The following is an 18,039-nucleotide window of genomic DNA, read 5'->3' as shown; positions in this document are numbered from 1 at the left end:
TGCAATCTAGGCAAAATAATACTTTTACACTGTATGTTTTATTGAGACTCATGATTTGTCCACTGTTAAGTAGCAAGATGAATTGAAGACATTATGTGATGCCGAGTTGTCAATATGACATACCTGCAATATCTCAAGAACGGCTAAGACTATTAAGTTGAAACTTTCACGGAATGTTGAGGAAGGGGCTCGTTGGCATCAAAGTAAGATTTTGGAGAAAGGGTAGAGCTAAACCAAAAGACAGCATAGACATCCACGTTATCAAAATACTATGTAGATATAAAACTCATCGAAATCCATTGGTAATGGAAGTTGCATTACCAATCGCACTACCAATGCTAAAAAACCATTTTTCTGGACTTTCAGGATTAAGAACTTAAACTTTAAATTAAGGGATAAGAACGACGAAAACCAATTATGTTTCTCAAAATTTAGTGTTTCCGGAATTTTGGCCCAATTCGGGCCAAAAATATCTTTGTGGGGGTCAAAATTAAGGTTTTGTAGAGGTCAAATTTTAAAGTTTTTGTAAGACCTCCACCCACGAAAAAAAACCTTTTGTAAACCCCTTCTGCTCGAAAAAATCCTGGATACGGCCCTGACGCTACACATTTTCTTTATTCATATTTGTTGTCCGACAAACTTCACTGTTAGTATAAAAAAAAACTCGTACTTCCAATATAGCTGTCTGATTTAAAATACAGGGAGATAGAAAATGCTTAAAGAGCGAATAGAGTAATATCTTATAACTTAAGCGGAGACATAATTAGATTTAAGCTTCGGAGGCCCCATCCTACTTTAAAAAGAACGTTGGCAAAGATCAGCATAAGTTTATAGTTACTAATATACTAACAACTGAAATAAGCGGGTATAACACAACAATTTTCCTTATCAATAATACTTGATGTATTTGGTCCTAATAATAGTCTACAAGTTAATGTTGGTCTAGTGCGGTCAAATCAACTCATTAAACGAAAAAATCCATTTTCCTCATATTTGCGAAATAGATGGCGTGAAATAAAAGATTAGCGTAATTTTGCCAACAAATTAGCTATCAGTCGTTTAGCTTTATTTGCAGTTTAAAACTTAACTCGTTAAAGAATTTGAATAGAAAAAAAATCGACAGAAGCTGCAAAATAAAGATATCTTACCTGGTTTAACAGGAAACCTTTTACACTAGAAAACATAACAGATGGCGGTTGATTACCTTTAACATAAAATGAAAAACTGATGAATTGAACACATGCGATAAATGTGTGTGGTTTTTTTAGAACGAGAGATCTATTTGTATCTTGCCAAAAATCACATACACCAAAGAATCCTAAATGCACGATAAAGTCTGAAGAGACAAAGTGAATCGTTTCTTATCTTAAAGTTCATTTGTCGGACAGACGTGAGTCCGGAACAAAAAAAGAACTTATTCTTATGAAAATAGGTAGAGATTCAGGGTTTTATTTTGTGTTGTTGTATTTTTCTTTACAAGGCACGGGGTTCTAAGCCTGGATGACATCCCCCTTTTATATCTAGTTTTATAGCCTGTCCCCATCCCCCCACAAAAATAAATGGATCTGTCAGAACTAATTTACTTGAAAAACATATCTTCAATAGATTTCTAATTTACGGTAGCAGAAAATTTTCCAATAATAATTTAATATTAATATGTTCAAAATCACAAAGCTTAGTTTAGAAGCGTAAGACACTTGAGACTCTTAAGCTAAATTGATCTTTTTTATTGCCATTCGGAAATAAAGATTAAGTATAGAGAAAAACTTTAGTGTTTGCTTCATCCTTTATAATTTTATTGCATAGGAAAGGAATTTATTGCATTTTGATTTTTTTTTCAACAAAGAGAAAATTTATGATATATTTAAATGATGCAATAAACATGGGTTGCTGTGATAATTGTCTTGACGCAAATGGTCATTTAGATTTTACTTTCAAAGGGTGGGACGAGCCTTCAGGCGTTTTGCCAACAGGTTTAAATAAGACGTTTTGGCAGAAAGGCTTTCCACATAGGCCTACCCTAAATATTGCAGAATTTTATACTTAATCCGTAATTGGTATTACCAGGGGGGGTGGGGCCAGCCTTTAATCTGCTCTTTGGGCTGCATTGTCCTGAAACTAGAATAGTGAGAAGTATATTCGAAGTATATTCAAAACATGCTGATCTATGGAATAAAAATTTTGAAGATGATATTTTACTATATGACCAGGGCAATGTTCGCTTCCCCCCACTCACTTGAGGACATAATTAGGCCTATTTTCCTGAAATATATCCTATACATATTGACTAAATGACGTCAAACCGATTCTCTGCGCAGAGACAAGTGCACTTCCCTTGCCCCCTAGCTACACTATTCTTCTAAATATTCAAATTATCAAAGAATTTTTCCACAAATTCCGTCATTGTGACAATTTTTGTCATTCATTGGCACTATATGACCGGAAACAGTTCGTGGTAACGAACTGTAGTAAGGAGCGATGGGGTCACGGGTTCACGTAGGAGGATCTTTCCATGGAGGAATTTATCATGAGGGAAAAGAATTTCCATAACACAGAGTCTTCCAGCATTATTTAAAAAAAAAACAATGAGAAAATAAATAAAAACAAGTGTTTTCAACTGGAAGCAAGGAGCAGCATTAAAACTTAAAACGAACAGAAATTATTACGTATATAAGGACGTTCGTCTCCTCCTCAATACCTCGCTCTTTACACTAAAGTATTTTTAGTAATTTCAACTATTTATTCTACGGCCTTTATGATTCAGGGATCATTCATAAAGAATTGGGACAAAATTCAAGCTTCAGTGTAAAGAGTGAGGTATTGACGGGGGGAAAGCCCCCTCATATACGTAGTAAAAATATACAAATATAGAAGTTCGTTACGTAAGTTAATTCGTAAGTTACATATACTTGTTACTAACAAAAACATTCTTAAAAAAATAAAATGCTCTAGTTGCATTTTTAAGTAACCAAAAATGGAGGGTAACTAGGCCCCCTCCCCCACCTACTTTTTTAATCAAAATCATCCGATCAAAACTATGAAAAATCCATTTAGCCAAAACAAAAATTAATATGCAAATTTAGTTTGAATTATACAAGTGCGGTGAGCCAAAATCAAAACATACATTAATTCAAAAACGTTCAGAAATTGAATAAAAAAAACAAGTTTTTTCAACTGAAAGAAGGGAGCGACCAAAATAGCGCTTATTATCTTATTGTGCTGTATTTACACGATATTGTATAATTTGGTACCTGTATAATATACCGAACACAATCAAGAAGTGAATTTAGGTTCATAATGATATATAAGAAAATACGATGAAAATATAATACTTTAGAAACAAAATTATGAAAACTACAACCGAGCATTATGGATAGCAGGCCGCCCACAATGCATTATATTAAATACCTAACCTAACTTAACCACCTCTATATATTAATATTTAGTTAAAATATACCTGCATCGTAGTTTATTTCACAAAAGAATGAGAAAAGTATAACCAAACCCGAGGGAAAAACAGGTTTTAATCAGATCAAACAAATCAGAAAGCAAACTTCTTGAGTGTATTCGAAATAATGCACAAGTACCTGTAATTTATACCATTTCATCTATTCAATTATAATTTCTTCAGATATTTAAAATGCTTATATATTAGTACGATAGAAAATAACGCTTCGTTCAACAAACTTATTGCAATTGATTTTTGTGATCGGAGCTTTGTGCTTGTGAGTTAGGAGATATGGCAAATAAGTTCATTTTGCTACAGCTAACCTGCTAGGGATGCGCATTAAGCAATCAACCCTTCCTTTTGATTCTTAGCCAAAATCTCGCGAAGGGTGAAAACAAGCATCATCCCTGTGCTAACCTGCATATCCGCAGTTAATGTCATAATCTTATGACTCAGGGTTGAAAAATTTAAAGGAGAAATATTTTTTTTGCAGAGGTAGAAAAAGTGAGCAAGTTGGCGACCTTTTTCAGGGCAAAACTGACGTCACGAAGCGTAATAGTGTTGCTCGTTTTTGATTTTGGAAGAGTACCTGGACCAGGTAAGAATTATACTCCTTTTTATTTATAGGCCTACTCTATTCTTCGCTTTCTTGTGAGGTACAGGGGAGGGGGATTTAAACTCAGTAATTATGTAACAAGATTACTTCTATGAAGAAAACACTATAACACCAAGAGAGTAGCACCAATCAGGGGCGGATCTAGAGAAAAATCTTGGGGGAGGGGGGCACTGGACCAAGGGTGCCAATATGATTCAAGCGTAATGAAAGAGGGAGGGGGTGTAGATAACGCTTTCTTCAGACCAGTTCATTTGTGTGATTCTGGTTGGTGCTGATGTAAAATGACAAAGAAACCTCTTTGAAAGCCAATAATATTTTCCTATAGCAGTAAAATGCATATTAACAACAGACGCGAGCAGATTCTTTGATGGAAAATAATAAAAAAACAAGTTTTTTTAGCTGAAAGTAACGAGCGACATTAAGACTTAAAACGAACAGAAATTACTCCGTATATGAAAGGGGCTTTTCCTCCTCAACGCCTCGCTCTTTACGCTAAAGCTTGACTCTTTCTCTCAACTCTGCTTTTTAAAACAGTTAAAAACTTTAGCGTAAAGAGCGGGGCGTTGATGAGGAAGCAGCCCATTTCATATACGAAGTAATTTCTGTTCGTTTTAAGTTTTAATATAGCTCCTTACTTTCAGCTAAAAAAATTGTTTTTTTTTATTTAATTTCTGAACGTTTTTGAATCAATGCATGTTTTGATTTTGGCTCTCCGCAGAGGAATAATTAACACAAAATTTGCAAGTTTTTTTTTTTTTGGCTAAATGGCTTTCTCATAGTTTTGATCGAATGATTTTGAGAAAAAAGGGAACGGTGGAGGAAGCCTAGTTGCCCTGCGATTTTTTGGTTACTTAAAAAGGCAACTAGAACTTTTAATTTTTTAGGAATGTTTTTATTAGTAAAAGATAAACGTAACTTATAAATTAGCTTACGTAACGAACTTTTGTAATCTCATGTTTTTATTACATATATGAGGGGCTCACCCCCTCGCCAGTACCTCGTTCTTTACACTAAAGATTAAATTTTGTCCCAATTCATTAAGAATGACCCCTGAATCACAAAAGCCGCAGAATAAATAGTTGAAATCACTAAAATTACTTTAGCGTAAAGAGCGAGGTATTAGGAGGAGGTGAGCCCCTCATATGCGTAATAATTTCTGTTCGTTTTAAGTTTTAATGCTGCTCCTTACTTCCAGTTGAAAAAACTTTTCATATTTATTTTTTCATTGTTTTTTTTTTTTTAAGTAATACCAGAAAATCCTGCGCTCCCTTCATGGAAATTTTCTTCCCCCATGAAAAATTCCTCGATGGAAAGTTCCCCCAACATATCCCCCTCTCGTCAACCCCTCCCCCAAACCAAAAAATCCCCCTGAAACGTCTGTTCACTTCCCAATAACCATTTCTATATGTAAGCACTGGTCAAAGTTTGTAACTTGTAGCCCCTCCCACGGGGACTGTGGGGGAGTAAGTCGTCCCCAAAGACATATTTATAAGGGTTTTCGACTACGCTGAATAAAATGGCTATCTCAGAATTTTGGTCCGTTGACTTTGGGAAAATAATTAGCGTGGGAGGGGGCCTAGGTGCCCTCCAATTTTTTTGGTCACTTAAAAAGGGCACTAGAACTTTTCATTTCAGTTAGAATGAGCCCTCTCGTAAGATTCTAGGACCACTGGGTCGATACGATCACCCCTGGGAAAAAAAAAACAACAAAAAAAACAAAGAAACAAACAAATAAACACGCATCCGTGATCTGCCTTCTGGCAAAAAATACAAAATTCCACATTTTTGTAGATAGGAGCTTGAAACTTCTTGAATAGGTTCGCTGATACGCTGAATCTTATGGTGTTTTTTTCATTAAGATTCTATGACTTTTAGGGGGTTTTTCCCCCTATATTCTAAAATAAGGCAAATTTTTTCAGGCTCGTAACTTCTGATGGGTAAGACTAAACTTGATGAAACTTATATATTTAAAATCAGCATTAAAATGCGATTCTTTTGATGTAGCTATTGTATCAAAATTCCAATTTTTAGAGTTTTGGTTACTATTGAGCCGGGTCGCTCCTTACTACAGTTCGTTACCACGAACTGTTTGATAAATTACTATGGCTTCATTGAGACTTTTTGAATGAGTAGACCGGACCAATTTTTTTTCTTTAGAGTTGGATAAAAAAATCAAGTGGGGAAAATCAAAAAGGGGAAAATAACGTTTAGGTAAAGAATTTTACCAATTTATTTGTCAAAACTTCAATAGGTAATAGACCTGTAGTGTAGGCAAATTTCAGGGCCCTCTAGAGGGAGAAGGAGTGGAGGTGGGTACTTTAAAATACCTTCCCGGGACATACTTTAGCCTGTAGACTCATCCCTGAAAGTTTCATTTTCCTAACCTAAACCCTTTCCGAGATAGCAAGAAGTCAATTAACTAGAGTTTTACCTAAAATTTATTATCATTGCCAAAGAATTTTTGACAACCTGGAATTTTTGACTCTTTCACAACCAGGAGACACTTACACTCTTTTATTTATTTATAGTGTAAGAGCAGAAATAGCAAGAAATAGTCTCCCTCCCGTGAACCATCCTTATCATACCCCTATAAATGACTCCCAGAAACCACACCCTAAATCGATGGGCTCTTAAGAAAGATAATAAAAAAATCTCCCATAAAAAGAAAAAAAGAAAATACAATCTGAAGAGAAGGTCTAGCAAGCAAGTTAAATTATATGATTAATTTTTTCCTCAAAACGAGGTTTATCTTGTAATTTTATGACGAAGTGATTCGTAAACTGATCGTGCGAGCAGTTTCATGTCTGAATCTCTAGCAGATCAAGAGCAAAATTTTGGGTAAGGGGGCCACTGGATCAAGGGTGCCAATGTGACTCGAGGTGGGCACTAAAAAAGTTTATTTTGAAAAAGATTATAACAAAGAAAAAAGAACAGAATAAGGGCACCAGAAATATCCTGGAGGAAGGGTCTCCCCGACCCCTTGGATCTGTTCCTGGCCTAAATTGCTTTTAACTCTTTCAGTCATCTAACTTCAACCAGATTAGTTATATAGTTATATAAATAGATAGACAGATTTATCACACGAAAGCCCTATTAGGCCATTTGCTATTTAACTAGTCACAAAACTAAAATTTAGAATTTTTTTGAGTGGGGAATGGACAGGGGCAGTTCAAAAAATTATTCCTTAGCATGAATTAATGTTGTAAGTTGCCTTGTCATATCCCAATTATAGAGGTCCAGACAACATGCACCTTCACAAGAAAGAGAATAAAACAAATCTGTCAAAAAAGAAAAACAGAAAACGCATTCTGAAGATGAAGATCTAGCAAGCAAAATTAATTATATGATTAATTTTTCATGAAAACGAGGTTTATCTTATAATTTTATGACGAAATGATTCGTAAACTGATCGTGCGAGCAGTTTTATGTCTGAATCTCTAACAGATCAAGAGCAAAATCTTGGATAAGGGGGCTGCTGAACCAAGGGCAATAATGTGACTTGAGGTGGGCATTAAATTAAAAAGTTGATTTTAAAAAAGATTAAAAAAAGAAAAAAGAACGGAATAGATGTGCGAGAAGTGTCTTAGGAGGTGGGTCGCCCCCTCCGACCTCATGTATCTGTTCCTGGCCTAAATTGCTTTTAATTCTTTCATTCATCTGGTTTCCACCAAATTAGTTATATAGTTAAAATAAATAGATAGATAGATTTACTCACACGAAAGCCCTATTGGGCCATTCGCTATTTAATTAGTCACAAAACTAAAATTAAGGATTTTTTGAGGGTGGAGGGGGTTTATTATTAGTCAAAACTTACCTTTGAATTTTGGGTATTTTCAGATATTTTACCAAAATATCCGGAAATATCCTTCGATCCCCTTGCACATTCAGCCATCAGTCTTTGTCACTTATCCATTCTATGCTCACGTCCAGATTTTTTATTTTTATCCATTTTGAACTTTTAGCTACAAGGCTACTATTCAATATGTCATTGTGAATAGACAAATAGCTATAGCTGTGTTACCACGTTAATGAAACGAGTTGAAGATACCAGTTTTATCTTCAACAGGTGTTTCCATTTTCGTGAAATAGGGGAAAGTTCCATGTTTGTAGAAAAATCTTTGCAGCAATCAAAGATTTTTATGACAATTTTGCAGATATATACTGAACCGGCTGAAGATAAATAATTTTTGTTCATTTTAAGTTTCAACTTTGCTCTTTACATTCATAGGAAAGCTTGACTTTTTCTTGTTAATTGGGTAAATCACCTACGAATAATTGATCAAATTGACAAGTATACTTAAAAAACGATAAAAAAAGAACGGAACGCGAATGAGGGCGCCAGCAAAATCTTGGGGGCCCCGGCCCCATGGATCCGCCCCTGGCACCAATACATTACCCAATCAACACTTCCCTGAGTATAATTTTTCCTAACAGAACCTTTGCCCTTTCCCCAATTGGGCCAGATTTAAGGTAAAACGTTTGTTTCGCCACAAGCTGTCTAAAATGGAAACTATACCGCGAAGCAGCTTAGTTTCCATGCTATAGAACTTAGAAATGCTAAATCTAGAAGCGCATCCATTTTTTTCTTTCTAAAATCCCCTTCAAAGAAACTAAAAATGCGCAAATTGGCCAGTGTAAAGACCTCGCCCCGTTGCCCGCGGGGCTCATGGACTAATACGCTTCGCTCTATAGGTAATGTTACCTCTATGCAAAATCGGACGTTTGTTTTGTTCGAAAGTGAAAGTGCTATTATTTCTAAGTGCTATAGTATGGAAACTATGCTGCTTCGCGGCATAGTTTCCATTTTAGACAGCTTGTGACGAAACTAAAGTTTTACCAGATCGGATCCAGTCCTAGGCTATGTACAAAATTTGTAAAGAAAGCACCACACTAATAAAATACCTGGTACTTGAGAATGTGATTAATAGAAATTTTTTGTGAATCATAAAGCAAGTTGACACTTATGTATTATAGCGACCACACTCAAGAAGTTAGGTTTATTCTAATTAATTATACCCCCACCCCCGCATGATCCCAAATAAATTCCTAGGAGTATACAAAAGAAACCGCTAAAACACTGAAATTTTCGCTATAAAATATGCAGCATGGGTAAAATTCTACTTTAGCTACTTTTTGCTATCTTTGAAAGGGGTTAGGTTAGGAAAATGAAACTTTTAGTAATGAATTCAGGGCCAGAAACATACTTTAAGATGTATTGCCAAGTTTCTATGTTAATACTCTTCTGATTTTTAAGTCTTAGAAATTTGCCTACATGACAGGTTGAAATTTGACCTATTGAAATTTTGATAAAACAACATTTTACCTTAATTTTCAGTTACCAGTTGCTTTTGCTCTGTCTTTAGTTGTGAAAATGCAATTCTTGTTATTTGAGTAGAATTCTGAGCCATATCAATTTTTTTTTCAAAATTTAGGAAATGTATTTACATATCTGTAAACAGTAAGGTTTTAGAAAAGGTAGAGGATATGTCGACCAAGTTTTCACTCTTAGGTTAATAATTGAGAAGTCCCTTCGTTGTCAAACACCTTTGGTCCTCAGTTTTATCGATTATGAGCAAGCTTTCGATTCTGTTGATAGTAATAGCATTAGCAAAGGTCTTATCCTTACATGATATACCTGGAAAATACATTAAAGTGATTTGTGCTATGTACGAGAATAATACTGCTGCGGTTAAGATAGGAAATGAGGTTAGCAACTGGTTTTGTATTAAATCAGGAGTTAAGCAGAGTTGTGTTCTATCCCCCTTGATCATTTTGATGGACTTTGTCTTAAGGAGCACAGTAAAGGCAATTGTAGACCACAGAATACAATGGGGAGGAAAAACGCTCCTGGACTTATATTATGCTGATGATTTAAGTATATTAGATGAAAGTGTGAGCAAAATGAATGAATTTTCAGAGGTTTTGCGAGTTCATGGTGCTAAAATAGGCTTGAAAATTAATGTTAAGAAGACTAAGTCACTAAGGCTAGGAATAAGTGAAGATGAACAGGTGACATTAGGTAACGAAAAGATTGATCAGGTTGGGAGCTTCAGTTACCTTGGTAATATTATTAGTAAAGACGGTGGGAGCAGTGAAGATGTTAAAAGTAGAATAGCTAAGGCTCAGGGTGTTTTTTTCACAGTTAAAAAAAGTTTAGAAGAATAGAAAGATAAGTCTGCAAACCAAGATTAGAATATTGGAAGCTACAGTGATAACAGTGGTTAAATATGGCTCTGAAGCATGGGCGCTCCGAAAAGCAGATGAAAATTACTAGATGTTTTCCAGAGAAAGTGTCTACGGATTGTTCTGGATACCCGACTGACTGACCGTATTTCAAACTGAAGGTTGTACGAAAAATGTGGTTCAATCCCACTTTCTAGGGCTATAATGAAAGAAAGGTTGAGATGGCTAGGCCATGTTCTGCGGATGAAGAATGACAGATTACCGAAGAATGTCCTTTTTGGCCAACCGTCTTGGGCTACAAGGAAAGCAGGTTGTCCTTGTCTGGGTTGGGAGGATGTCATAAATAAAGATTTCAAGGAAATGGGAACTTCCTGGGAGGGCGTAAAGAGGGAGGCCTTGAATAGATTAGGCTGGATGAGGAGCTTGCATGGCTGTGTAGGCCTCAGGCGGCTTGGTGCTGCGGTGAGTTATTAGTGGTAGTAATAGTATCTTTAAAACCTAATTAATTAGGATTGAGCAATGTTCTGAAGCTGAAAACAATTTTGTTGTATTTCATTCAAGCAGAAGATCTTTTTTGCAAGGTTTCACTTTTATAACAAAAATATTTTATGGGTCATCAAAGGTGAGGGTCCTCTAGAAGGAGAAGTAGTGGATGTAGTAGCTTTGAAATATCTTCCCGGGACACGCTTTAATCTGTAGAGCCATCCCTGAAAGTTTCGTTTTCCTAACGTAACTGCTTTCTAAAGTATCAAAAAGTAACTAAACTTGGTTTTTACTTGAGGCTTGTTTCCATTGACCAGGTTGAGCATGTTTACTTCCACTACTATATTCTTTTTTGAACCATTTCAAATAGTTTTTGTATTCACAATCTATTGTTATCACTTAGGTAAAACTAAATTTCACTGAGTAGAGAGTGATGAAACCCCTTTTAACAAAGAACCCACGATGCATCACAAGATTCAATTAACAGAGAAACCGTGCTGTTAGGAATTGATTTTTATGGCAACTAACCAAGTAACATATAGCAATCGCTAATTCTGTCGATCTGTCTGTCGGTCTGTCAGTCGGTCTGTCTGTCTGTCGGTCCCGGTTTTGCTACTTTAGGCACTTCCAGGTAAGCTAGGACGATGAAATTTGGCAGGCGCATCAGAGACCGGATCAGATTAAATTAGAAATAGTTGTTTTCCCGATTTGACCATCTGGGGGGGGGGGTAGTGGGGGCCGGTTAATTCGGAAAAAATAGAAAAAAAGAAGTATTTTTAACTTACGAACGGTTGATCAGATCTTAATGAAATTTGATGTTTGGAGGGATATTGTGTCTCAGAGCTCTTACTATAAATCCCGACCGGATTTGGTGACAATAGGGGGTAGTTGGGAGGGGGAAACCTAAAACCTTGGAAACACTTAGGGTGGAGGAATCGGGATGAAACTTGGTGGGAAAAATAAGCACAAGTCCTAGATACGTGATTGACATAACTGGAACGGATCCGCTCTCTTTGGGATAGTTAGGGGGGGGGGTTAATTCTGAAAAATTAGAAAAAATGAGGTATTTTTAACTTACGAACGGGTGATCGGATCTCAATGAAATTTGATATTTGGAAGGATATCGTGTCTCAAAGCTCTTATTTTAAATCCCGATTGGATCTGGTGACATTGGGGCGAGTTTGGGGAGGGGAACCTAAAATCATGGAAAACGCTTAGAGTTGAGGGATCGAGATGAAACTTGGTGGGAAAAATAAGCAGAAGTCTTAGATACGTGATTGACATAATTTGAACGGATCCGCTCTCTTTGGGGAAATTGGGGGGAGGGTTAATTCTGAAAAATTAGAAAAAATGACGTATTTTTAACTTACGAAAGAGTGGTCAGATCTTCATGAAACTTCATATTTAGAAGGACCTCGTAACTCAGATCTCTTATTTTAAATCTCAGCCGGATCAAGCGTCATTGCGGGCGGGGTCAGTTGGGAAGGGGGAGAAATCTTAGAAAATACTTAAAGCGGAGAAATCAGGATGAAACTGGGTGGGAAGAATAAAAATAAGATACGGGACTGACATAACCGGACCAGATCCGCTCTCTTTGGTGGAGTTTGGGGGGGGGGGTAATTCGGAAAAATGAGGTATTTGTAACTTACGAACAGGTGATCAGATCTTAATGAAATTTGATATTTAGAAGGATCTTGTGTTTTAAAGCTCTTATTTTAAATTCCGACCAGATCCTGTAACATTGAGGGGAGCTGGAGGGGGAAACCGGTATTCTTGGAAAACCTGAAAATTGGGGTATTTTTATCTTACGAATAGGTGATCGGATCTTAATGAAACTTGATATATAGAAGGATCTTATGTCTCAGATGCTCCATTTTTGACTCGAATTGGATCCGGGGACATAGGGGGTTGGAGGAGGGAAACAGAAATCTTGGAAAAAGCTTAGAGTGGAGAGATCGGGATGAAACTTGATGGGAAGAATAAGCACAAGTTCTAGATACGTGATTGAAATAATTAGAACGGATCCATTCCTTATGGAGGAGCTGGGGGGTGTTAATTTGGAAACATCAGAAAAATTGAGGTGTTTTTAACTTAAGAATGGATGACCGGATCTTAATGAAATTTGATATTTAGAAGGAATTTATGTCTCAGAGCTCTTATTTCAAATCCCGACCAGATCTGTTGACATTGGGGGGAGTAGGAGGGGGAAATCAGAAATCTTGGAAAACGCTTAGAGTTGAGGAATCAGGATGAAGCTTGGTGGATGGAATAAGCAAATGTCGTAGATACGTGATTGACGTAACCGTAACAGATTCGCTCTCTTTGGGGGAGTTGGTGAAAGGGGTTCAGCACTTTAGCGACTTTGGTGCTTCTGGACGTGCTAGGACGATGAAAATTGGTAGGCGTGTCAGGGAGCTGCACAAATTGACTTGATAAAGTCGTTTTCCCAGATTCGACCATCTGGGGGGCTTAAGAGACAGGAAAAATTAGAAAAAATGAGGTATTTATAACTTACGAGTGGATGAAGGACATCGTGACTCAGAGCTCTTATTTTAAATCCCGATTGGCATTAAGCCTCTGATTTTCCTTTTAAATCAATCGATTGATTCTTAGAATTTTGTTAGAGCTCATACCATATGAGCTCTTGGCTCTTAGCTCTTCTGGCCTCATCACAAGCTTCATATGAGCTCTTAGCTCTTGTTTTTTTTTGGGGGGGGGCATGTAATATATATATATTTAATTTTATTCCGGTGTCGGTGGTTAATCTGGGAACTTCGGGAGGGTGGGGGGTTGCATTTCCAGAAAAGTGACAATGATATTCGGAAGGAGTTAAAATAAGGCATCTAATGGTACTACTTTTATTTGTTTAGCGTATTTTCTTCGGGAATGGCTAACCACTTTATTTTTACCCCTTTTACCCACAAATTTAACTTTTACACAAAAGTGAAAATATTCCGAAAAAAAAAGAAAAAAAGATGACAGGAGGCTCAAAATCCTGACATTGTGACTGGAACTTTAATGCTCTATTAAATTGAAAAAAAAAAATTGTTCTTTACTCTATCACTTTAATCTATCTTTGCTCTATCACTTTGCTCTTTGCTCTTTGCTCTATCACTTTAATGCTCTGTCATCTGAGTTGGCTGCTTGATTTTTGGCTGTTTTTGACATTAAGAAAAATTTTGACCTTTCCTTTTTTTGACAATATCAACAAAGTGATTCGTAAAAATGTGAAACTACAATCAATTTTCGGTTGCGGTTTATGAGGGCGAGATTTGGGATACAAGTAGTGAGTTAAGCCCTTATTCAGTGTCTCAATGACTTGAGGGGCAAAGAATATGAGTACAAGTTGGCTAGGTGTCGGATCTAGTCAAATGTTTTACTCGTGTTTTGGCTTATTGTTTCCCCAAAACCCAGCTCTGCAAGTTAAGTAATAGTCGTAGAAGTAGTCAAAGAAACAGTTATGGTAACACAGTGCTAGGCCCCCCCCCCGGAAAATTCCCGCCGTTGAACCCCCTGGATATTCTCCAGAATAATTCCGGATGTTCATTAGAAAGTAAATTTAAAGTTTTACTCACCTGTGTAAGTAACAAAAAAATATTGTGCCATAGTAGAGTTGTATTTTCTGCCATTCTGTGGCGTAAAATAACAGTTTTGACTCAAAAAGTACTATAAATCCATCAAATGAAAATTTTCAGTTACGCGATTGATTCAAAATTATCAAAAAACTATCCGTTGACCTTTCCAGTTTCAGTGACAGTAATACCGCGCGGTGGAGCACTCGGTCCCAAGTATAAAAGTTTCTTTTTAATCAAGTTTTTTTTTATTCAGTAAAGTGCATATTACGTTCTGTTCTTAACAAGATATAGGGAGGGGGCGTTAGCCAAATTCATCTTAGTTGCTGCTCGTTTTGAGTTTGACTCGGTTATTTGTTTCAATTTCTTTTCGTTTTGGGTTTTATTTGTTTTAATGGTTATTTTTGGTAGTTTTACACTTGGAAAATTATTTGAATTTATTTCTGTTCATTTTGGTTTACTGTAGCTGTTTACTTTTCTTTGAGCAACTTATTTCATGGAAATTTTTTTTTAATTACTCTCAGGAAAGGTTAGGGAAATTTAGTTGACGCTTTCAGGGCATGTGGAGGGGAACAGTTGATCAATATTTGTCTATGCTCAAGGCTGTAACATGGTGAGGGTTAGAATTTTGTCAGCCTTAAAAACCCCCAAAGATTATGCAGATTTTAAACCCGTATGTTTGAGTATATTTCTCTGTAGATGTCAATTCAAAGAATTATAGTAAAACTATTATTTAAAATTGTTGCAAAATTTTGTCCAACATATAAATAGTAAACCAAGATCTGGATTCTTGTAGAGAAAAACCGAAAAGATTTAAAGATGTCTATACAGACCAATGAAAAAAACCATATCAATAAAAAGACTATTAAAAACGAATAGAAATTATTAAGGTAAAGTGCTACATTAAACCAAAATAAGCAGAAAAAAAGTCAAATAATTTTCCAAGTGTAAAACCACCATCTATCAGCATCAATAAACAGATGAAACTCAAAACGAGCAGCAACTGCGACAAAATGGAATAGGACTAACACCCCCTGTGCCTTCTAAAGACTAATTTGCACTTTGCTCAAACAAAATGTATTTTAAAAATTTTCTCTTGTTTAACCTTAATGATTCCAAAATATTAGGAATTTCAGGAATGAATATTAGCATATAAATTAAACGGTCAATCCTCATTCATTTGTTTGTTTTTGTTTGTGTTTCAGTAATCTTGGTTATAACGGTGATTTTTTTTTTCCATTGTTTTTGATGTTAAGAGAATTAAAAACATCTCGAAATGGAGATTGTGGTAGTTTTTGCTTGTTTTGAGTTTTACTTGGTTAATTATTATATTTTCTGTTCGTCTTGGGTTTCATTTATGTATTTTTTTTTATTTACGGTAGTTTTAGACTTGAAAAGATAATCGACTTTATTATCTCTGATCTTTATTTCTCATCTTTATTTCTTATCTTTGCTTAGCCTTAGTCTATTTCTTATCTTTACTTGTCTTTGAAAAACTTTCTCTTGAAAAAGTGTTTTTTTTTAATATTTAATGAACTTAAAAGCCAATTCATTTCATGTATTAATTGTTATCAATTTTTTTTTAGAGTTTCGATTGCAACTAGGCCAAGTCGGTTCTTACTTACAGTCGTTACGACGAACGATTCTTTTTGGATATTTATTCTGGTTTGAGTTTTTTACGCTTTTGGCCAGCTTCGAAGGTCATTTCTCTCTGTGCTGTCTAATTTATATTGTTATCTAATATATATTTCTTTAGGTCCCGGGGTGTGAAACACAACAATGCTACCATACGGATTAGTGGTCGTTGTGATGATGATCGTTGCAGGCATTTTTGTTGCTGAAACTTCAAGAACTGTTGAAGGCATTCCAGTCGGGATCGTCGTTTACAAAGAAGATGATTTCATCGCCAAAGAAGGCTACGAGGTCCTATCCAGCTGTGAAGAGTAGCAAGATGGCAACTTAATATTTTTTTGTATCTTGTGATTTTTTTCTCTTATAATTTTTTGTCTCAAATTAAATTATTTGCTCATCAGCGAATATACTTAAATCAACTTACAGTTTTAACCTACACCTCTGTATATACTACTAATCCAAAAGACTTCAAGATACAAAAGTTTGAGGAGGCACCCTCTTTCAGCCACCTGGTGCGCGTCTTATATGCCACGGGTGTCACACATCTCCGCCACATTTTGAATAGTTTCTGCAACGCTTGGCACGTGCCACCTGGTGTGGGTGATTTCTGAAAGTGGGCACTTCGTCAAAAACTTTATAAGAGGGCAAAAAAAAAATTTAGGGCTACTGATTATTGATACTCAATGACTTGTTACTGATATGTGATTGCTCTTTAGACCTTCAAGAAATGGGTAAAGAATCTGGTGCCAGAATCATTATAGTCCAAATAGTTCTGCAGATGAGAAATGAAGCCAGAACGCATTTTAAAATACCTAAAACCTCTGAGTTTCTTGAAAAGAGGGAAACACACAGGATTTTTTGAGGGGAATGGGATTTCAGAAATCTCAAGATATCAAAGGCCCTTATACATTCTTTTTAATCACATGTGGAAATTTAACCTTAACTCTATAGCACTGTAGAAAAAAAGAATTATACCTTTTTTGGGAAAGTAACTCTTTGAAACTTTTTTGAACAAGAACTCATGAAAAAAAAACAATCTTTTTTGCTTTTCAGTATAACTGGTGTTTCAGGATTGAAAAACAAAAACAATAACACAAAACGCTACTGCAGTAATATGTTATGCATTCGACATGGGTGTTGCAAAATGCTTTATTCTTTAAAAAACATGTAAAAAACTAACAGTTATTTTTTTTAGTCCCTAAGATTAAAAAACAAATATCGGTACGCAGTTTGGATTCTGTTGATTTAAAGGGAACTTTTTCTGAAGTGACTCCAGTTTTATGATTTTTACTTTAAAAACATTTCAAATTTTTTTTGGACTTTTCTTATTCTTGATTCTTAAGCTAATCTTGAGCGTTTAATTTTTGTTGCTTTCAGAGCTTCAACTTGCAAAATTTTTTATTAAAAATGTATTAGAAAGAGGGATTACCAGATAATTCCTTGTTAAAGCTTTTTCCCTTGTTAAAGATTTTAAAATTAGGTATAAGTGGCACGACTTGCAAGCTTGGAATCAGCTTTAAAATAATATTTAAATTGAAAAAAAAGAAGTAAAAATATGAAATCTGTCGCCCAAGTTTGAAACTTTACTAAAGACCAAAGTAGTAGAAATTTAGCAAACGCGGTTTCAAATAAACGTCTTGTAAAAAAAAAAAAAAACACATCTTGCCATCTTATTCCAGGCCTGCATCGCCCAGCAGCATATACCTCGTGAATACGCGCTATGTGAATGTCTAGTAACGCGTATTCCTGAAAAAAAAAATAAAATAAAATTCGAATACCTGCGACATGTTTACATTGATAACCATTTGTTTGACTATTGGAAAGCTTCTTGAGAAACTTATCAAACAGTTCGTGGTGACGAACTTTAGTAAGGAGCGACCCGGCTCAATAGCAACGGAACTCTAAAAAATGGAATTTTTATGCCAATAGTTACATCAAAAGAATCAAATTTTAATGCTGATTTTAAATATATAAGTTTCATCAAGATTAGTCTTACTCGTCAAAAGTTACGAGCCTGAGAAGATTTGCCTCATTTTAGAAAATAGGGGGAAATACCCCCTAATAGTCATACGATCTTAACGAAAATCACACCATCAAATTCAACG

General features: G+C 35.6%; 2 protein-coding genes and 1 long non-coding RNA gene across 7 annotated transcripts in view; 1 reads left to right on the top strand and 2 right to left on the bottom strand.

Annotated features, from left to right (window-relative positions):
• LOC136033603 (uncharacterized MFS-type transporter C09D4.1-like) overlaps positions 1–1,333 on the bottom strand; it is a 48,159-nt gene extending 46,826 nt beyond the window's left edge. The window contains exon 1 of one of the 3 annotated variants that reach the window (XM_065714390.1): positions 1,205–1,333. Coding sequence is in view for 1 of the 3 variants with exons in the window: in XM_065714389.1 (XP_065570461.1) it covers positions 1,149–1,184 (36 nt within the window). In the remaining 2 variants the exon portion in view is untranslated. Of the gene's footprint in view, positions 1–1,148 lie in introns of all 3 variants that reach the window. The other 2 variants (XM_065714387.1, XM_065714389.1) reach the window with 2 other exon arrangements.
• A 2,413-nt stretch (positions 1,334–3,746) lies between these two features.
• On the top strand, positions 3,747–16,366 carry LOC136033605 (uncharacterized). Its single transcript, XR_010618965.1, has 2 exons — positions 3,747–4,046; positions 16,059–16,366. It is a non-coding gene; the product is annotated as an uncharacterized LOC136033605 (long non-coding RNA).
• The window catches only part of LOC136033602 (huntingtin-interacting protein 1-like), a 166,042-nt gene continuing 164,349 nt past the window's right edge, over positions 16,347–18,039 (bottom strand). For all 3 annotated transcript variants that reach the window (XM_065714382.1, XM_065714385.1, XM_065714384.1), the window contains one exon: positions 16,347–16,541. In XM_065714382.1, the coding sequence (XP_065570454.1) occupies positions 16,368–16,541 (174 nt within the window). In that variant the 3' untranslated portion in view covers positions 16,347–16,367. The remainder of the gene's footprint in view (positions 16,542–18,039) is intronic.

Source organism: Artemia franciscana, chromosome 12, assembly GCF_032884065.1.
Source record: "Artemia franciscana chromosome 12, ASM3288406v1, whole genome shotgun sequence".
NCBI lineage: Eukaryota > Metazoa > Arthropoda > Branchiopoda > Anostraca > Artemiidae > Artemia > Artemia franciscana.
This window is presented reverse-complemented; position numbering and strand designations above follow the sequence as displayed.